Below are 22430 nucleotides of genomic sequence, written 5' to 3'. Positions count from 1 at the left end.
AATAATGAATATTTAGTTAGTTTCTCAGAACTGTGGAGTGTAGTTAAGAGACCGCAGCTTTGGAATTAAACCTAATGTAGTCATTGAAAGAGATTTGACTTTGCAAAGTCAGCACTGCGTTCAGTTGTGTTTGGAGTCATATTTAAACCCGCTGACCTCTCCTTCTCCTCCTGCTCGCGGCGGTCCTGCTCCTCCCTCTCCCTCTGCTTTCGGGCCTCTCTGCGTCTCTCGGCCAGGATGCGACCCGCCTCCTCTGCGTCGTTGGTGCCTGCCATGGGCTTGGGTGATGGAGAGGGTGAAGGCGATGACGTAGAGACAGACGGAGCAGAATGGAGCGGCTCCGGTGAGGCTGCTGTGGTTGGAACTGGTGTGCCAGACACATGGGGGGAGACAGAAGCTACTCTGATGGCAGGAACCACAGGGGAGCCTAAACCAGGGGGAAATTATTGTTATACTCAGATCATCTTATGCTGCGTAACCTAACACACGCTTTGATCCCATTATTTGTGCTTCCCTGAAACCTTCTGTCTCAAGCAACTGGAAATGGTAAACAGTCAGCCACAGCTTCAGCCTGGGGTAATTACATAACAAGGCTGATTAGGGCAGCCTCGTCGTGCTGTGTGTGAGAAGACACAGACCATGGAGCTGTGTGTGGCTCACTCATTATATCCCCTGTATATTCATGGCCTGCTTGATCGTCATCTTTTCCTAATGCTTCTTCAAAGACAAATATAGATTTTCTCGAGGCTTGTTCACTTTTTCCATTCATTCATCTGGCCAGTCACAGAAAGAGACCAAGTCAGACAATAAGGGTTAACAGCAGCAGCAGCAGCAGCAGCAACAACAACAACAACAACAACACAGTACTCTGTTTCATTCACAAAGTACCTGAGCCATCATAAAGTACAACTATCTGAGCAGGGACTTTTATACACCTACAACTATCAAACAAATTAAATCAAAACACGGGTTTAGTTCCTGAGCATGAACAGCAAGCTTGTTGAGCGTTTTAATCTAATCAGTCAAATAACCGCCATCAAAACTCTTTTGTACTCACTCTTTCTGTGTTCTGGAGTAGAGGGCCTGCGAGGCTCCCTCACTCTCTCCAGGGGGACGGGAGAGGAGGTGCGGTGGTCTGTCCTAGCAGGGGTCCTGGCTCGTTTGGGACGACTTTTAGGAGTCAACGGACTTCCACGTGTTGAGGGAGGCTTGGGAGAGGCAGCCGGGCTGGGAGAGCCGGCTCTGCCCTTAGGCGTGGCGGGGGATGAGGGTCTTTGTCTTGATAAAGGACTGGGACTGGAAGAATGATGGGAAATGTATCAACAGTTATTCTCGAATGAATTGACACCGGTGTGGACGCATAAGTCCTCTAGATATGGGCTAAAAGGTTGTTTGACGCAAGTCCTGGAGAAACATGACATCAGTACACGGGTTATTAGCAGCAAAGCTCTCAAAACATTGCGTCATCGTCCTTTAAGTGCATTCAGAGTCGGTGACCCAGCTATAGACTGGCCATGCAACACTTGGAGGGAAACATGTCCTTTACGCTGAAAGAGAGGTTGTTGTCCTCTCGCCCTTTGGCACTGAGGCCATTGCCAGCTCGGACAAGCTCTTTGTTGTCAAAGGAACTTTTCTCTCCTCTGCCATCCCTTCTGTCATGGATGTCATTTAGTTCAGTGCCCTGGGGATAGGAGAGGAAGTGACCACTCGTCTTGGGATCCTTCACTCAAGGCCTTTGCTCAAACAGTGCATGAAATATGAAGTCATTATAATGCAGATGTAAATATGGCTGAGCCAGCTGTTGGACACAAACAAGCTGTGGGTCAGGGGGACGTAAGGTTAGCCTGATTTACAACCGTTTGACTGTGTCAAATATAAAAAAACACAATATTATTCATCTGATTATTAGAATGGTTTTAAGGCTATGCAAAGTAACCAGACATACGATAATACGATACGATACGATAATACTTTATTTGTCAGATCAAGTCTGAAATGTGACTTGCGTCACCGCAGCTCCATGTCCAACATCAACAGACAATGATGTATAGACATTTGCAATTAATCTCACATTTTATTTACTGCACATGCAACTTTAAAAATATGGATGAATTGTCAGATTTTAAACTGAAATGCTACAAGCAAAGATGAATTGCAGAAATAAACGGTATGTTTACCTTGGATCAGCTCGGTGTCTCATGCTTGGTAGAGACTGTCTCTTTTTAAGCACTTTACTGAGAGCACTTTTCTCCTTCTCATTCTCCCGTTCCTTGTCTTTCTTTTCTTTCTTGTTTTTATCCATCTGTATGACAAAAGGATGAAAACAAAGGGTTAACACATTTTAATCTTTAAATGTGCGTTTATAAAATACATGAAATTATTATAAAAAGTCAAATAAGAGAAGATACTGTACACTTTAGGTTTTTATACACTGAGTGCAGGAAAAGAGGAAGTCTGATCCGGGGCCATGTTTTACTCTCTTGGCAATAGTTTCTTAACAACAATCCAACAATCTGGCTGTTAAACCTTCAGTGGGATCCAGGTGAATAGTAAAACCACTCGGAGAAACATAATGTGCTGTTATAAATGTTATGCTTTTACACTCTTGATAGATTACATTACATTACATTGCATTTAGCTGACGCTTTTATCCAAAGCGACTTACAATAAGTACATTCGACCAGGAAGACACAACCTTGAGGAAAACAGAATCATATAAGTACATCAGGTTTCATAGAGCCAAGTATTTCAAGTGCTACTCAACTGGCTTTAGATAAGCCAGCCCTTTATTAGTATATAAGTGCTCTGTTAGCAGTTCTTTGTTACTCATTCTATCGCTCGAAGTGGAGTCGAAAGAGATGAGTTTTCAGTCTGCGCCGGAAGGTGTGTAAGCTATCTGCTGTCCTGATGTCAATGGGGAGCTCATTCCACCATGTTGGAGCCAGGATAGCAAACCCACGTGTTTTTGCTGATGGGAACTCGGGTCCCCCTCGCAGCGAGGGTGCATCGAGTCGTTTGGCTGATGCAGAGCGAAGTGCACGCGCTGGGGTGTACGGTTTAACCATGTCCTGGATGTAGGAAGGGCCAGATCCATTCGCAGCATGCAAGTACCAGTGTCTTGAAGTGGATTCTAGCAGTTACCGGAAGCCAGTGAAGGGTAGATAACAGCACTTTTGTAAGTCTTAATACTGAATGAAACCACAGGGCAAAAGCTAGATAGGCAAACGTACAGGTGTGGAGCTGCGTCTGTGTTGGCGCTGGGTGATGTCGGGGGTGCTGGACGTCACTCTCCAGCGGTCGGAGCAGCGGTGGTGGGGCTGGTGGGCGCACAGGGTGAGGGGACTGGCTGAGGCCGAACGAGGGCAAAGAGGAGAGTCTGTGGAGGAGAATGATGTATAATTAAAGCTTGCTCACCTCCACATATGAGCTGTATTTAAACATTTACAGTAAGACAGATATTAAGCTAACGGTCCGATCCCCTTTTTTCCTTCAACTTACTACCATCTTTGCCGTTAGTGAGGACACTGGCAGCGCTGCGGCTCCTGGCGAGGAAAGACAGCGTTGGCGTCATCAGCCGGTCCACTATACTGCTCTCCCAGGGACTCAGTGCATGGCTACGTGCTGCAGGGAGAGGAAAGATTGATACATGTTTTTGAATACATCTCTTTACTTGAAGTCCTCTGTTCTGATCGATGCAGGGATCCCCTTCATTACCCAGACACAGTGATTAAGTCTTAATAATATCACCAAAAGGAAGTGAAAAGAAATGGTTAATCCTGTTATAGCTGATATTGCAGTATATCTACCAGCCATAACGACCCAATCAAGTACAAAAGAAACCCCAATAAGACATCGCACCCAAACAGATCATAGGAGAGAGAAAGTGAGCGCAGTAAATGTGTCTACTATAACGTAGTGTTACCACCCAAGAGAGAGACTTATTTGACATGCGTGTATAGACACTGAGTCAGCTATTTATAACCACAGCCTTGAGCATGAGAGCAAGAGCAGTGGAGACGCATCAGTATTTATTTGGGGTATAAAGCTCCCTCTCTGGCTTTAGGGTGCAGAATAAAGATGATTCTGCAATGAGAGAAATATTATTTGTCTATCTATATTTCTCCAGCAGCACCGAGGAACAGTACCTGCTCCAGGGAGCTTTTAGAATACATTATCTCCTGAAAATGCTGACTCACTCACTGACTTTACTTTTTTCAAGCCCCCAAGTTTCTCCTTATTCGCAGGAGTACACTGTGACCTGGTTAACTTAAGAGCTATACAAAAAAGAGCTGCACTCATCCGTAGCATGTGTCAACAAGGAATCACACCCACCTGCATAATATCAACGTCTATAGCATTCAAGACAATATAAAACACATGCCATAACCAGCTTGTTTGATGGAGATGAGCACAACAGGATCCATTTGATTGCACAAAGACATGAAATGACCATAACCACACAATGAACCAACCAAAGGATAGTCAAAAAGACAGCAGGACAAAATACGAAAATTGCACAAAACCCATAATGACCATGCATAACAAAAAACCAACACGACCCAACACAAAAAAAAGAACAAGGTTTGGGAAGATGAAAATGGGTCAGCTGTCAACCATCAAGCACAGGAAGGGGAAGAACTGAAAGGACAGTGATGGACGGGTTCGGAGGTGCTGGCGTTGGCGGTGTGATGGACACATTAAACGGGAGGGAGGGCGTTCCAGATGTTTTTCTTACTTCTGCTGGGCGAGTTCCAGAGCGTGGCGGAGGACTTGGACAGTCGCTTGTTTATAACAGAGTCCACGTGTTTGGGCAGGTTGACCGTTGACAGTGAGCATCTGCCTAGGAAGCCAAGAGAGCGCCACACAGATGTTCACACATGGTTGAGAGGAAGAGGGGGGGGGGGGGGACTTCTGTGGCGTCACGTGTTACGCTCGAATGATGCCTCTACAAACATACACCCAAACATACACCCACACACACACACACACACACACACACTGTAAAGGCAACAGTAATTGTAATGTGAGCTTTCCAGAGCAACCCCCATTCAAGCACATTCCTGTGTGTGTGCTCAGTGTGTGTGTAATAACTTCCACTGCAGACGGTACACCATATGTTCTCTGCAGTTAGCCTTAAGGGGAAGTCAGGCATCTATGACACAAAACGTGTCAAAGATTATTTTGAATGTTTCTAAATGTCTCAAAAGCGAAGTTTTTTAAAGGGACAGTTCATCAAAAAACACATTATCAGTTACCATGTTTGATATTTACCGAAAAACATTATTTATATAGAATTAACAATAACAAAGAGAATGGTTTTTTTTTGCAACACCTTAAATACAACTGATGTCAATGTAGTTTCGTTTTTGGTACCTGCAACTTTGGAAATGTTCCATTAAAATTCATTTTCACCGTTATCAGGAGTAACAAGGGCAACTTTGTTTTCAAAAATATTAGCTCATGTCAATTTAAGAGATCTGAGCACACCAAGCCACATTTTAAGTATTATAGCTTTTATGTCATTTGTGTGCAATGACCCTTTAAGGTTATTTTCAAACTCCCACTTGAAACATTAACAAAGACCTTGACCAACTTCACAAAACCACTCATTCCCAAAGACATATCCATCACACTAAAGAGAACGTTTTATGTCCACCTTACTAAGCTATCAAGCACTAGGGAAAATAAAACTCGAAATAACCAAAACAACCAAACCAGTCATTGGAAAATGAGACTCATTTGATGGTGGGGGATGTAAGCTGGCAAAACCCCGAACCCTCAAGAACATCCTTGTGCAATAATCTATCCCAATTATATAACCCTTTAATACACTGCAATCAAATGAAAACTCTTCTTTTTCCAAATGTCGTCAGAATTCCCATCACTGGAATGGAGGTTTTGCATTAAAGCATTAACCCATCGCTTTTTCCATGTCTTCATTTAAACAGACAATAAGGCAGTAAGCTCTTTTCGGGAACTGAACCTTTCCTAAACAACATCCATAGGTCTAAAACCACACGCTTGTTTACTTTCATCATCCCACGGACAGCCTGCTGGTGAGGGAGGCGGAGAGAGTTTCATTAGAGTGTCGATAATTCCCCTGGCATATGGCAGAGGAGATTACGTAACATAAAGTAGAAGTCAGGACTCTTCAGACTTAGCGCTTCAAGTCGGGGGGGATGGCACAAAGCCAGAAGCATCCATCAAGCTTAACTATTAAAACATATTTTCTACAGGATTACCTCACTGAATTATTAGACAACATATTCAATTTGCTGCTCCAACCATGCTTACTGCAACTGATGCAATAGAGCAGCTCAATACGTTTTTCACTTATGCGATCAATAGTCATAGCAATGTTTAAGAAGCTACTAGCTTGCTAGGAAAGAGCTGCGGCAGCCAGACCATGGTGTCTTAAGGCAGAGGGGTGTGACTGGACAAATAATAGCCCAACAGACAGATTAGGTGTACGTTACAAATCCTACATTGCAGCGATACTAGCAGGATAACTTCCATCCACTGCCTCACATAAGCTAAATGTGTCTTCCTCAGTGACTAAAAGCAGGTCCTCCAGGTATATTTGAGTGTACTCACTTTCTTTCTGGCTGGAGTTCTGGCTCAGCGCTCCGGCCCAGGACCATCTCTGCTGGCGGATTTCTGCCCACGTCTTCTTGGTTGACCTGTGGATGGCCGCTTCATAGCGCTCCTGCAAAAGAAACGGGGACGGATATCAGTTATTTGAAATGTCTAAAGCATCAAAGGCAAGTGGGAGGAACAGCTTATCCTTCATCTTATAAAAGCCTGGATTCAAGCACCCAGTTTGGCTTATTAGGTGTCCTTGAATCCAAATCCTCTCATCTGCAACTGACCCCGATCCGCACCCATTCCAGTGAGGGAGGGCATTGAAATGACACCTCTGGGTATCAATTAGTCACCATTAATACAACAATGTCTTGGAAAAATTGATTATATTCAATAATCTGGAGTAAACGTACTTTATTCTTCTCCAGTTTTAGTTTCTGTCTCTCCTCCAGGGCGGCCCGCCGTTTTTCCGCTTTGATCCGCTGTTCCTCGAGCCTCCTGCGGCGCTCCTCCAGCTGCTGGTCCCTCAGCTGCCGGGCCTTCTCCTCCTTCTCCACCCACTGGTTTTGTTTCGCAGCTAAGATGGGGCAGAAAAAGGTGGTCAGGAGAGTCACATGTTGTCAAAAGCGCGCTGGACAAAGGAGCCGTCTGTCTCTCTACCCTGTCTTTTCAGAATACTGTAGGGATAGCACACAATCTCTTTGAAGGGTGTGTAACAGATGTGACTTAAAAGAGCAGTGTGAAATCTGTTGAAAGAATCTTTTGAGAGGTTGATGGCTTTCAAACAATCCAGTTTGAAGCTTTCAGAATATACCCAAAGAGTCAAGTCATCTAAAGCTTTCTTTATCAAATAATTCGCCCTTCACCTGAATCTCACTTTGTGTTTGGAAAAATAAATTAAATTACTTGACTTCTCCACAGAAAACTGCATAAAGCCAAGTGTGACAGATACAGCACTTCTGAAGTGACCTTTATACTTCACTAATCGCATCAAGCCTCCGCGTCAGTTTCAATAAACCAAACACTTTGATATGGAAATCGTCCTGTTGTCCCTGAGCCATTCAAAGAAGGCGTAAAGGAGGCTTTTGCAGCTGCCTCTCTGTACACAACTCACCATATTTCTTTAAACTACAAAGCAAAACCTCCATGAAGAATCAGCCCCGGCAAGGAGGCGAGGCTGATTTCTCTCAAGCACTTGACGCAACAAAAGCAACTGGTTGTGGATTTCAGATGACGGTGATGGATCATTGCAGAGATGCTGGAGGCTAGCGGAGTTAACATTTATTGGGAGGCGCACAGATCGGCTTTTATCTGAGAGGGGGGGGGGGGTAGCTGAGTTTTACTGAGGCACTGCTTGACAGTACCTTGCAGCAAAAATATATATTTGCTGCAGTGCGTATCTCAGCTCATCGCAGCACAATGGCCTCAATATGAGAAAAGCCTCACCTTTACCTTCCAGTGATACAATCTTGGAAGTAGAAGGCAGTGGAAATTGCTTCATTATTTACTTGTGCTGTGATGAGAGCAGAGGGAGGAGGAAACTGCTTCCACTGCACACACATGCAATGTTGAAGGCTGGGATGGATTACTGTTGTCATCCACAACATTTCCCATTTTACATTTTGACACTCGCTGAATAGAATACTTGAATTGTACTCCTTTTTCGTGACTGCTGGTTGAAGAGAGGAAAATGAGGTAGAAATTGTTTGGGTGCTTTGGGGCTTAAGAGAGGAAGTCTTCAATGAAGAGTCTTCAACTCTGTATCCATAAGCCCCACCCCTTCTCAATCAACTTCCTCCTGACTGCTTTTCTGTTTTGTTTTGTTTCTTTTTGGCTTTGGCTTTGTTTTGTTTGTCTACCCTCCCTCCCAAATGTAAAGCGTCTTTGGGTTCAAGAAAAGCGCTATAGAAAGAAAATATATTATTAATCTAAAGTCTCTAGTCTAAATGATTTCAGCGCCATGTTTCATCAGTCATTTATGCATCTATACCAGGGTGTTAATTGATAAACAGATGTCCCATCCTGAATATCTTAAACTAGCATCGCTTTAAAAATGCACTCCTCAAGTTTCTTCAGACAGGGATCAGTGCTGACAAGTAGTATCGGGACCATCTATAGTAAGATGATGAAATAGCCATAAGCAGAGTGCTGCTCTGTCCCGGGTACATTAAGTATTTATATCATCCCACTAGACTGTCAAGGCAGGAACTGTGCAGTCGCAGCCAGTTCACCGATACATGTCCTCCAAAGCTTTGCACTAATGTACCAGAAGATATAAGGCTGTTTCTAATTTGACCACTTTTACGACTCAACTATTTATACCACAGGTGATCGTTGATAAGCCAAGTCTTACTGACCAGGATTTCTTTAAAGCTGATATTGTAAACACAAGCTTTGGCAGGATCTCGTCTTATATCCTGGTCTGACTGAGTGTATTAGATCCGACCCGTGCCATCTGGCGTGCCCCAGTGATCGCCCAATTAGACTGATCCACGCTGAAGTGTGTCAAACTCATCTCACTGCTGTCCAGTACAGCGCTGGATTACACAATGAGGCATTGCTCAATGTACGAGTTTAAAGAAATCTGTGTAATTGGAGGATATACTGGATGTCATTATGATGAGTTAATTCTGTGTTATGCAGAAATATGATAATGATAGTAATAATAACAATAGATAGATAGAATTGGAGGTATGAAACCCTCTGTAAAGGTCCCATGTCATGCTTTTCTGGTTATCACCCGTCCCCTTGTGTGTTATGTAGCTTTTTATGCATGTAAACGGTCTGCAGAGTCACAAACCCTCAAAGTACACCCTGTAGCGAGTACAACACAGAAAAGACCTGTCTGTGCTGCCCCACAACGCCTCGTTGGAGATTTCTCTTTTTCTTCCTGGGTATAGTAACGTAACGTAATGGCTCCGGATTGGTCCAGTCGTTACATTACGTCATCATGTATTTTTTCTTTTAATGTTTATTTTATTAGCTTTTCTTTTTAATGACTGATTTTAAATGCCATTTTCTTAATGTCTTTCATTTTTCATATTCTATATAAATAAACTTGCCCTGCCTTGCCTACGTCTGCAGAGCCGTTACGTTAAGTCAGCGCCCATTTGGACCAATCCGCACACACTCAATCTTTTCTCAGCTGCAGCTCCGCCGATTTCTCAGCCTGAGACGGCGGGACGCGGCGAGGCTGTGAGTGAGCACACACACAAACTCCCAGCCAGGCTGCGGGTGTGTGTGTGTGCTCGGGCTGGTTTCGGGCTGGGTTTCGCTGGGCTCATAGGCAGGGGGGGGCAGGAGCTCCAACAAGCCGTGTAGGACAGAGAGTGAATACACATACTATACAGAGATGCTGTACGAGAAACCAATGTGAGTTTGGAGCATTGAACAATATAAATCTATCCCAGTATACCTCAACAATGGAATTATGATCAGTAGAAATGGCCATGACATGGGACCTTTAATAGTCACACATGCAGAGCACACGGTGACATGTGTTCTCTGCATTTAACCCATCCTAGTAGCAGGAGTATAGTACTAGGAGCAGTGGGCAGCTATTGTACATTATAATATAGAACATATACATAATGTGACCTTAAGTGTCTCTGGAAATGTTCATATAGCTTTGAGTAAACCCAATTCAACTCTATATATTATGTTTTGACTCTCTTAACCATTTTTACCCAAACTCTGAGGTAAAAAATAACTTTTGGAATCTATTTTAGTCTGGTCTATAACTCAGTAGAAAGCTGACTATATTCTGTGAGACTACCATAGATACACAGTAGAAACATCTGTGCAAACAATTGTGAAAATACTTTAGCCAAGCCAAAGTTTAGTGTCTAAACAAGTGAACAATAATTAACATTTTCTTTCCTATTTCAGAACATTCTGAACTGTGTGATTTTGTGTTGGGCAATATAAAGTGGTTTGGATGTAAGTTCGCAGCCAGGATAAAACTGGATCACGTGGCTTTAAACGTGTCTTTAAACCTCCAATTTCTTCAGTTAGATAGTAATCATAGTAGCTTTGCGGCATTTGGTTCAAACGTGTTATCTTTAAACATAAAATCCAAGGAGTTCTGTGGTGTCTGCAGATGGAACATGTGGATGAAGTTGAAACGTTCAAAGTTCAATCTCCGGGCACACTTCTTTTCTTTCTGAGATTAGTCCCCGTTGCTTAATAACATCATATAACATTGATGAACAGATACATGATGGTTACGTCATCCGTCTATGTTTAGATGAGTCATCGTACAGACACTCCAATGATGTTAAGAGAGAAAAAAGGTTGCAATTAGTGGACATTTGTATGATTAAAAAAATAAACCACCGTGATGTTCATGATTTTGAAGGAAGGGGATTAAATGAATGAAACCTAGAGCTGGGCAATATTAACATAACTCAATATTGTGACTCAATTTATTTACTTTTTTTAACGTTTTAACATGTGTGTGGTCTTCTATAGAGTGCCACAGTGATGCGTCCTAAAACCCGGAACTAAAACTTTTATAATATTCTAATCATATATCTATCGATCATAAATCTATCGATTAGATTTATGATTAGAAAATTATAAAAGTAGGGTAGACATGTGGATATTATCCGGCTGAACAAAACGTGATCCGTCTCTTCAATGTGTCTCAACCACAGACCTTATTTCGAGCTATTTTCCAAAATCCTATGGAGAAATTGCATTGGTTTTTGTCGAAGGAACCGGACGTGGTAAAGTGCTAACTTACTTCCGGGTTTTAGGACGCGTCACTGTGGCCTTCTATAGGGGTTCACTGATTACAGCAAGTATGCAATATCTGGTCTCTAAGCTTATATTATGAATAAGCAACAACTTCGCCTTAATAAGCATTAATACTCGTTATTTTATCTGCTGCTTTGCTATTTAAAAAAAGGTGGTATTAAGGAGAGAGGGGGCCAAAGCATGACAATGAATGTGGTTTTTAACAAATGCATCTTACAGCAATTAAGGAAAGACATTAACAAAAATACCGACATAAGCAAGTTTGTTAATTGTTCCAAATATCTGTATATTGGTGCTGAGGTTTATTGCCCAACTCTAGTTATAACTACTAAACCTAATCAAACGGAGACATCCAAATGTAACACAATGATTCAAATGGGTCACCACCATCACCACCACCACATACATATAGGTGAGTGGCTTACCTTGTAACATGCTGAGCTCGTCTGCAGGAGGGAAAGGAGTGAGAGAGAAGGCAGAGGCAACTGTCAGACATGCAAAGCAGTGCACGACCAGCGTGTGGCCAGGTGACAAAGTGACAGCCGCGGGTTCAACAGAAAATAAAGACTTGGGCAGAGAGATGCAATATCATCTGGTGCAAAAGAGTACAGCCGCGTTAAGACGCTCAAGGGAAAGGCACTAAAGGAACGTTTGCACCAATTGATATAACTACATCAATTCAAGTTGGGAACAAATGTGCTTTGCTGTGATGACTAAACAGATATTAAGTCATAGGAGATTTTCCTCACACAGCAAAAAGTTGCAAAAATAGTTCACTTTATTAACTTAAATAATGTAATATTTGTCAATGTGAGGAATATCTCCATTTAAGTCCAATTGTATATGTTGGTCCAGGATACTGCAATAATGTGTCAAACAAGCATATCAAAAGCAAACATTTAGACACAGCTTATTGAAATTGGAAGCTCGCTCGTCTTGTATAACATTTGAGGTTTGGATTTTTCAGATTTTAGTCACTTTTGTGGCACTAGCCCAAACTACCATTGTATTCTCTCTGTGCTACGTGTGTGCATGCCATCTGCAGCCTTTGGCAGCACAGTAGAAATACAACTGCAGATGTAAAACAACCACTTTCACCCCAACACTAGGGGGAGCTCTCTTCCTTTTAAACACACTTCTCCTTCCACCCAAAGTTTCCACTTACCAAGATATTTGGCCTTCTCCTCTCTCCGCTCCTTGGCAAGCTTCTGCCGGTCCTCTGACTTCATGATGTCTGGGAAGAGATGGATGGGGAAGGACAAATAAGAAGAGGATGTGTAAGAGTCATACTGCAAACTTACATCAAGTCAAATTCATTTAGCCACATCAGATCACACAGCATTTGATTTGGAAGAGTTAACACATCTTTACATATCTTCATGTTTCCTAGCGGGTTAACAACAACAGAGTACCATATGATCTGCAACACCATCACACCCTGAGAGAAATTCAATATCAGAGTATGTTTTGCCTCACCGAGTGAGATTCATGACATACTTCCATATGAATGAGCAATTAAGAAGATTTAAAAGCTCTTAGAAAGAACTAAATTAAAGCAGGTTAGTTAAGCTCACCCTAATTGGAATCAGTCCTTGAGGATGACTTATGTTATGCAGAAAATATAAAAGTTACCACAAAGCTACATAACTACTATGGGGTGAAAAGAGAATAGTATATAGTAATAGGCGGTGGTGGCGAAGTCGACAGGGATTTGGCTTGGCAACTGGAAGGTCACCAGTTCAAGTCCCGGCAAGACTATGTGCTACCAAGGTGTCCCTGAGCAAGGCACCGTTCCCCACACTGCTCCCCGGGCGCCGTTCAAAATGGCAGCCCACAGCTCCGAACACTAGGATGGGTCAAATGCAGAGAAACAATTTCCCCACGAGGGATTAATAAAAGTCCATCTTATCTTATACTAGGGCTGTAAATCACAAGTGTTACCACAGATACAGTATGATATCCATTGTTTGGAATACAATATAGAATCAATTCAATTCAGGGGCACACGAATACATACACCCATTTAACACATGAGCTACTTAACTCCCAGAAAGCTACTAAAATATGTTTTAAAAAACGTATCTATGTTGCCTTTCCAATCGCTCTCAACTCAAAACCGACCCGAGTCCACTGTGATTCCTAAAGCTACAAATCAGCCGGACAGAAGCTTTTAACTGTTACATGTCACCAGTGGGAAATGCATGCCACAAGACAATGACAGGAAAGTGGCATTGTCAACATGTTCTCCACTGATGTTCAGCAAAGGATGACGCTGTGTGACTTATTCTCTGGATTGGAAAAAGGCACAAGTTACATCTGCTAGCTTGGGGAAAAAATTCTTATGAAATACGATCTTATCCAAATAAAAGCTGCAGCATGTGGCAGGGCCCATATACAGTATCTCCTATGCCATGTGTATGTGGGTGGGTGTATGTTTGAATGTGATGACTGCAGGGGGGCACTTACATATATCTCTTCCCTCTGTGACATCCCTGAGGTGTGCTCACAGCATTACATTCCTACGCCATGGATCCACTCGTAGGGAACAGCAATGCAATCAAACACTGAACTGTAGCATTTCAAGAATTCAAAATGCAACCTTCGGTGATAACAGGTTCCGGTTCATTTTTGACTTGACGAAGGTGAACTCTGCCTTTGGTTCACCCTCCAAAGAATATATACAAATACATATTTACTACTAAAGTTGACACACATATTTCATTCAGTAGAAACATTTGCTGAAAGTAGACGTGTGGAATTTGTATCCACACGTCTAGTTTCAGCAAGTTTTCGAACATTTCTGAATCTTTAAAAAGTAGATTTGAATCAAAATCAGCCAAAAATGTTTTAACCAAAGCATGCTTTTATAAAAGTGTTTCCCCATTTATGCAAGTCCTGTAAATTATTTCAACTTATTTCTGCAGCCCAAACAAATTAAATGAGCTTGAAAAGGGTTAACTAAAAAAAACATGTATCTACCATGTTAAATAATATATGGTATATTCAGTGTATTGCGTACTGCAACCAATAACACTGGTATACACTGGCACTGGCTTGATCTTTCTTGAGCCTTCATGCTTCATCATCCCCCTCAATCTTCTCCGACCAGATGTTCAACATCAAACAAAGGAACTCATCCTTCAGCGATGTCTTACAGCAGGAGGCGTGATTCACAAACAAGAAAACAATCTGCCATGCAGCTCTCCCTAAGAAAAACCTCTGACCCACTTGATATTTATAGGACTGTGGCCCATGTGCACGGGTGGGATGTGCCCCGGTTTGTAACTCACCACCATGTTAATCATAACGTCACATGCACAAAGGTTTCGAGACAAAAACAGACTGGCCCAGTAAATACTGTGAGGTGCGGTGTTTGGGCTCCAGACTGTGCACACACTCAAGATGACAGCTCTGTGTAATTCCTCTAAATTGCAGTACAATAGGAGCAGTGCCGGGTACACTGTATAATGTGACGTACACCTCTGCTGTGCAAATTCAATAGACACGGTTAAGATATAATGAAGAACAAGATTTCTTTAATTTTCACATTTTCAATGACTCCAACAACAAGAGCAGGTTCTCATGGACACAAACAAGTCTCTGCTATCACAAAGCAATGTTTGAAATGTGACAAAATACCTTAGCAGACCTTTCCTAGAATTTACTTTGTACTAATTAGGGGCAACAACGTGCTTTTAATCTTCATTATACTGCGCTGGGCTGTGTAAAACCTCACAAGTAAAGCGCTTTACAATTGGAAAATGAACTTGGAAGGACAAAAGGGAAATGTAGGTCCACTTTGGAATCAGCAGAATAAGGACTTATTGCATATCTCTCTTAATTAGACCAGACAAATACAACAGTATATCATACAAGTCATTCCAAACTGGAAGTATTGGGAGTTATGGGGGGGGGGGGGGGGTTATCCACATCACCTCTCTCCAAGGGACTAAAGACCATGACCACACTGAATGGATTAATGGATGAAGAATAAAGGGGACCGAGAAAAGAGGCTTAAACTCCAAAACCCCTCAAACATGCTCCTTAGAGCTAGCGAGAGGCTCCAAGGACTTTAAGTGATGGCATTTTGGAAAGGCTAGGGTGCAACAGACAGGTCTGACTAAATGGACACTTAGCTAGTCATCAAGCCCACCTTTAATTACAGACCACTGTGTTGCAGTATTAGCTATCCACTTTCAGAGAAAGCTCATTTGTCCATAAACAAATTGTATTGTAGACTAAAATCTTGGAGCCCAAAGCAGAGATGTTCTCACAGCTTCTGTTCCATGCTTTTTCCAACGACTGCAGCAACTCTATTGGATTTGGCTTCACGCCTGAAAGCATGTGGTCACTACACCTCATACTGAAGCATTACTTTACCTCAAGAGACCAGACCTAACTCAATCCCATTGCAGATGTAAATGCATCGTTATAAGAGCACTGCTTCTTGTCAGGCCAAATGTAGCTTGACACTTTAAACACCTGATCTGTATCGGAGTCAAACGAGTAGAGACATTTCTATTTACCTTTAGGACCTTTCAACCTGGACATAGGAGACGCAGGTGACCCAGGTGTTCGAGGGATGACGCCAGATTTTGTCGGGGTAGTCAATCTAGGGTCTGTTTCTTTCTTAACCGGAGACTCCATTCTCTCGGTGTCCATCATCGGGGGGCTGCTCTCGCCCTCCGGGTCAGGCCTGGTTGGGTTTGTGTTGAGATCTGAGAGGGGAGCTGTTGAAAGAGAAAGACACGGAACCAAAACAAGTGAGTCAGAGTAAAAGGTGAGACAAGCGCAGAGACAGAAGTCAACCAGTCAGTCTTCATTCCTTTCACAACAAGGCCTGTGAAGTCTTTTCGTGTGGGTGACGTAAACTTCCGCCATAGATGTATCAAGTGTGCGGGGTGGAGTCCGTGGCGACTAGGTGGATACTGTTTTCTTTTAGAAATGGCTCTGTGACACATAATGAAACGGACCACCTCAAAATAAACAATCTAAGCTCCTGTGTTTCTGTACAATGTGTCTTTCAGTTGTTAAGCAACATTATCTGCTGCAGGGATTACATCATTTACTCAGAAGCACAAGATAATAAGCCTTAAGTCTGCCCCCTCAAACTCTACGCAGGCTAATACCATTTTGTACTCTGCGCGACAGACTGACCTGAGCAAATAATAATAATAATAATAATAAATGTATTTTGGGGGGCGCCTTTCATAACACCCAAGGACACCTTACAGGGTTACAGATTTACAATTTACATTTACAATTTTACCTTACAAATTAAAACAGTGGATTTAGTGAAGTATCAGCCGGGGTAAGACAAGACAAACAACAGGAAGTTGACTACAAAAGGACACAAAAGGACACAGGGTACAGATTATAGAGAAAATGCCAGTTTGAGCAGGTGGGGTTTGCCCTGACTCCCTGGCGGAACAAAGCACAGTGATTGCTTTTTGGCATCCTGGTGATTTTATTAAGATGAAATGAATTGATTAGTAAAATAAATCAGAGTGATCATCTTCCCAGAAATAGTCCCACTTCTTTTTGATGAAAACTACTTGGGAGTCTGTTCAAGTTGTTTTCATAAAAGAATAGCTGGGTTCGTTTGTTGGGACAGCAGCTTCACTCACATTTGGCACGCTGCTAAACTTGAATCTCCTACTCAAACATCAGTTTGCCCAGGCTTTGACGGCCAGACAAAGACCCTCATGGGAGGGACTCTTGGCTTTGTCCACTCAGCACTGTACCCCTGCGCTCCCTGCACACCCATGTTGGAGTACGGTGTCTTCTGCATAGTCTCTGAAGGTAAACACTGGGGCAACACGCTGTCAATTATTCAGACTTTGGCTAAAAACAACACAGACTTAGGCGGCTGTCACACCGAGGCAGTGAGCGCACGGAAGATTTACTCTTCAAATGCTGCACCACTCAACAGCTTGCATAGAAGAGAACCAATGAGCGGCGAGACCAATGCCGTGCAACTTAAAACACAATTGAGTATAGCTTTCTATAGAGTAAGCAACGGTGCCTGTTAAGCCATAAATATCTTCTTGAGAACAACATGCACAACTTTTTGTTTTGCTCTCGAGAGAAAGATATGCTGATGCCAAATAAACTGGTCAACATGTCGCTTCGACAACAAAGCTTAGTGATATATAGTGTGATATCAGGTCTCATGGCAAAACAAATGGATACTGATGAGGCTGAGTTGGACGCAGCCTGATGATCAGAGGGAACAGCAGTACGAGTCTATAACCCAGTGCAGCTGGGAGACATTGCGTTTCCCCTGCCGAAGCACACCACTATTAAACAAGCATTCCTCGGGCAGCGATGTGCTTTGACAGAGAGGGGGCATTGTTGAGGTCTCTTCATGGCAACGGGACAGCAGCCAAAACACTGCAATGACAGCGAGAGGAGGGGAGGAAGGAGGGGGAATGGAGTGAGATACACAGAAAGCAGAGGAGGTGCAGTTCTGGAACAGGACTTTGTGGGGAGTGTGAGCAGGGGCCAGTAATGTATTCAGGGATTACTTTTGAATTAAAATTGTTTACGACTGGAAACAAACATCACAGCACCCAGGGCTTTGCAGCTAACTCTATTAAAAACCTGAGTAAATCCTGTTAAACTGATGACATATTTTTCCATGTTGCCGTGTGAATCCTTACTAAGAAAACGTTATGCTTGGGCTACTGCCCAGGTGATGCCTCATACAAGTCTTTGCTCTGTATGTATCATTTTATCCCATTTATTTTTACAAATCCCTGAGGGCTAGATGAGATGAGAGAAAGTGCAGTTCTGACAGATGGGTTTTGTCTTGCTTCACAGTGAAAGTTCCTCATGCACCTGAGAAGTCGAGCTACGGAACATAAGCTGTCTGTCAGCACGATGGGCGACTGGTCAGACAATCACTGTGATCTATACTGTCAATGATGGAGAGAATGGGAATGTAACATACTCTGCTATGTTGGTGGCACTGTCGATGAATACCAATGAAACCTGAAGCTCTCTGGAGGGAAATGGGATGGGAGCTGAGGGAGAGGACTGCTGCTGCGTAGCAAGGGACCCAAACAAGGGCTGATTGATGCAGCCCCCGACTGTCTGGGCTACGAGACCGCTGGGAGAACAGAGTGTACGATACAGGGAGGAAAGTTAAATGGCAAAGAATCATAGAATCTGAGCTAAATAAACTGCAAAGAGTTGTAAATAAATCTTAAAAAGACTGCCATGGGTTTCCAAAGCCCAAGGTGAGTTCTTCAAATACTCTTTATCCAACCTACAGTCCAACATCTAAAGAAAGTGAACTTACTTGGATACAAAAAGCAGCAAATGATAACCTTTCAGATTCAGCAACCTGTGCATATTTGGCATGTTTGCTTGATAAACAATATTTTTTGATCATCGTAAATTATCGTACAGTTATTTTCTGACGACATAATTGATTAAATATTTACAAATCATTCCTGAATTAGTTTCAACCTCAGTCTGTACTTAAAGGTACCCTGTGAAGTGCCGGTATGTTTCACAGGCCCCAACAATGTGGCAACAAAGGCAGGGAGTAAGAAAACAAGGGGCGTAACAAAGCACAATTTGGAATAGAAAACCGAAATTGTTTCTGGGGAAATGAATACATTCAACACATTTTCAGACCTCGAAAATTACAAGATGAGGAACACTGAATGTAAACATGACTTGTTTGTTTACAGCAAACCTCCATGGAGCTACTTCAGCATAAAAGAACAAATGAGTTTGCTAAGTTTAGTGGCTCTGATTCGGGGACTTGTGCCTGTCCTGGGCTGACATAGTGATGGGGACGAGTACATTTGGAAACCTGATTACAGAATCAAGTGTACACAGTGACCTCTTACAGCAAACAAGATTAGGACATTGTCATGTGGGATTTGAGGAGAATACTTAAGTAATATTTGCACAGATTTACAGAATGCAATGACCAAATCTGTTCAGGACTCCATGAACTCTGAGGTCTGTCTGTTGTCACGTCACGGAGAAAAACAGGATGAGCAATACTTCAGACAAGTTGATAACATAATCTAGTTTGCATGTAACAAAGTGTTTATGTCTGTAATCATTCTGTTTCTATTATATTCTATTTAATTTTATTTACTTGTACTATTTTATCTGTTCTATTAGGCGCTTTCACACCGGAGTACTTTTCCCAGTATAGTTCCGATATAGTTCAGAAAATGTGCATTCACACCAAAAAAATCCGGAACTAGAACTTAGTTCATGAGATCCTTTTCACCCCCTGCTAGAGAGCAGGTACTTTCCTGGGAGAAAAAGGTTCCCATTTCTGATTGGCTGGGCGGATTGCAAACCACGCCCCGTAAAACTCCAAAAACGTTTTGTGAAGTCGCCATTTTATTTGCTCGCATTAGCATTATTAGCATTAGCCCAGCGCACCAACGAAGAGAGACTAACTTATGGCAACACAAAATAAAACGTGGGAGTGGTGGAGATGAGGATGTGTCGGCGTTTCAGGCGATTTACTCGGAAGGCTTCAGTAGAAGCTGCGGGGAGCCGGGGACTTCCGGCCGGGGACCTCGGGTGGCAGTATACGCCGTGAAGTTGTTTGCGGCCTGCCAGTAAACCCAAAGCAGAAGAAGAAGAAGTGACGTCAGGGGCTTCATTTGCCTAATCCTCCCCCAGGAACTTATTCCGGTGTGAACGCGATCTGCTCTTTAGTTCATCAGAACTAAAGAGTTCTGATGAACTAAGTACGGCAAAGTACTTGGTGTGAAAGCGCCTAATGTGTTACACTGTTGGAGGAGCCTGTGACCTCAGATTTTCATTGTCATAACTACACTGTAGCTATATAGTATATACACATGACAATAAAAGCCTTGATTACTTGGTTGCAGAAACAGGGCTATAAATCTAATTCCTTTACTATATTAATACGACCCTAAGGCAGAGGGGTCTATCAGTGTAACACTTGTATCACCTTCTTTCCATATTTACACTCCAGCCTCCCAGAGACAATAAAGAGGGGACGACTCCAGCCAAAAGCCATTAGACCACCCTTTTGTAGCATCACTTACATTATTCATATTCATAATCCAATGCATACCTACTTCCCCAGAGACGCTTGAGTCTCCATCAAGCCTGAACATGGAAAAACACTTTGCTGGAGCTTATTGTTAGAAGGCAAAGGAGAAACACAGGACAAACACTGCTAACATTTATTTTGAGGGACTTTGAAGGTTTTCACGGTTCATTCCTTAGCTACTTCTATCGCCAGCTCCAGGAAAAGGGATGTGTTAAAAAAGGTTTTACCTGAGTGGTTGCTTAATTTACTTGGCAATCCTTATTGTCAAGCTTTGTATTAGTACGGGATTGTACTAATATAATATATATATATATAATATAATATATATAATATATAGTAAGTAACTCAACATGTAGAGCCGCTAAAAGCAGTGATGTCATCGCATGGTTGCTTTGTTTTATCTTCCTATAGAAGAGGGGTATGTGACAGCTTTGAGCCCTCTGAGTGGGTCAGAGGAGGTTCAGGATCTTTCCATGCTGTGCGTGAACATTGATTGAACATCACACTGTCACCTTGCACCACTGCTTGGTTAACCCCATAATGTCTCTGTATGGGGCCCCTCTAGGTTTTAAACAAAGCCTCAGGCACTCAGTCGAGCCCTTTTAAATGCAAAAGAGATACAATGGAATAAGATGTATGTAAAAGTAAGCAGAAATGGTAAAGGACCCCCTGCTGAAGTGGGTGTTTGCATGCATGCATGAGCACAGTGTGGGAGCAGAATGGCAGGTTGAGAATCAGCAGGTAATTAGCACAGATTCACAGCACATTTCCCAGTGAGAAGCATCTCAGGTTAAAAATTGGTCTGAAATTTCAAATGTTGGCTTGGGAAAATACCCCAGGCTCTCAAAGCTCATTGCACATTCACTTTCAGAGCGCAAGCACAAAGGGATGTGGTACTTTACAGTTAGGCTGATGACACTGTGAGTAAAGAGCCACGTTAAAACTGGGGACAACTGGTAATTCTGCCACACAAAATGTGATTTAGCTCAAATCCAATTTCACAGCATATTATTTTGTTAGAGCAGTTTATAAATAGCCACACTTCTGCCCCAGTGCCACTTCAAAAGACTTATGGCGCGTTTCCACTGCAGCGGGTAGCTCGCTTTAAGCATGCCGAGCCGTGCGGGGCCCGTTTTTGGTTGCGTTTCCACTTGGCCTAGTTTTGGCCCGGGGCTACTTTTTCACCTTTTTTCTGGCCCGACTAAATCGTGGTTCTAGGGCCAGGAACAACCAGGCGGAGTCGGGCTGAGTATGCTAAACTAGAAAGAGAATCGCTGGCCAGGGGGCTACAACTACAACAAGATGAACATATTTGACCGTGATTTAATTGTAATACACGTTTCAAAATGATGCCGAAGTAACAACATACCGGTTAGTAAAAACCATGAATTAATGCTTTGACAAGTCTGCAGACAGACGGCAGGCGAAAAACCCTTTTAAAATGCGTGTTTTCTAAATGGAGCTTGGCTAAGATAACGTTATATATGCTCCGACCGTCCACACTCACAACAACGGCTTATACAGACATAAATAAACCAGCGACTGTATTCGCCATGACACAGGCAGTCTGTGGTTTGTACTTGTTTAACTTTTGTCTAGTTTCTGAACAGATATGAGGAGCTGTGAGCTCTGGGTGCTAAGAGCTTACGGCTGTGTTGTTTTTTGGGGCGCTCATTGAAGATGACATCACGGCTCCGCCTATCTGCGTTACTATAGTAACTACCCCAGTTCCTAAACTGTAATGGAAGCGCAGCATTAAAGTGAGCCGGGCCTAATAAGGCCGAGCGAGGCCTGCAGTGGAAACGCGCCATTAGTCACCCCCCAAACTGCAGGGAGGGCACCAGAGCCTTTGCCGTTAATTATCTTAGCAAGGGTATGAATTTGTATGTCCAAGAAATAAGACAAACATTTGTTTAAAGAATGTATAAGGAAGCATACGGGAGGATATGTCCTTGGAACAGCATGAGGCAAAATAATAGAAAGCACTTTTATCGACACACAGCTATACAGACTAAAGGTTCAGACAATA

General features: G+C 42.7%; 1 protein-coding gene across 6 annotated transcripts in view; it reads right to left on the bottom strand.

Moving 5' to 3' along the window:
* map7d1a (MAP7 domain containing 1a) overlaps positions 1-22430 on the bottom strand; it is a 42912-nt gene that overhangs the window by 8158 nt on the left and 12324 nt on the right. For 3 of the 6 annotated variants that reach the window (XM_034103041.2, XM_034103042.2, XM_034103043.2), the window contains exons 2-12: positions 15867-16070; positions 12506-12574; positions 11766-11786; positions 6996-7159; positions 6595-6706; positions 4736-4840; positions 3499-3621; positions 3231-3376; positions 2178-2302; positions 1058-1296; positions 157-427 (exon numbers count right to left, since the gene is read on the bottom strand). In XM_034103041.2, the coding sequence (XP_033958932.1) occupies positions 157-427; positions 1058-1296; positions 2178-2302; positions 3231-3376; positions 3499-3621; positions 4736-4840; positions 6595-6706; positions 6996-7159; positions 11766-11786; positions 12506-12574; positions 15867-16070 (1579 nt within the window). The remainder of the gene's footprint in view (positions 1-156; positions 428-1057; positions 1297-2177; positions 2303-3230; positions 3377-3498; positions 3622-4735; positions 4841-6594; positions 6707-6995; positions 7160-11765; positions 11787-12505; positions 12575-15866; positions 16071-22430) is intronic. The other 3 variants (XM_034103045.2, XM_034103044.2, XM_034103046.2) reach the window with 3 other exon arrangements.

The sequence above is a fragment of the Pseudochaenichthys georgianus genome, chromosome 16 (assembly GCF_902827115.2).
Source record: "Pseudochaenichthys georgianus chromosome 16, fPseGeo1.2, whole genome shotgun sequence".
NCBI classification, from domain to species: domain Eukaryota; kingdom Metazoa; phylum Chordata; class Actinopteri; order Perciformes; family Channichthyidae; genus Pseudochaenichthys; species Pseudochaenichthys georgianus.
This window is presented reverse-complemented; position numbering and strand designations above follow the sequence as displayed.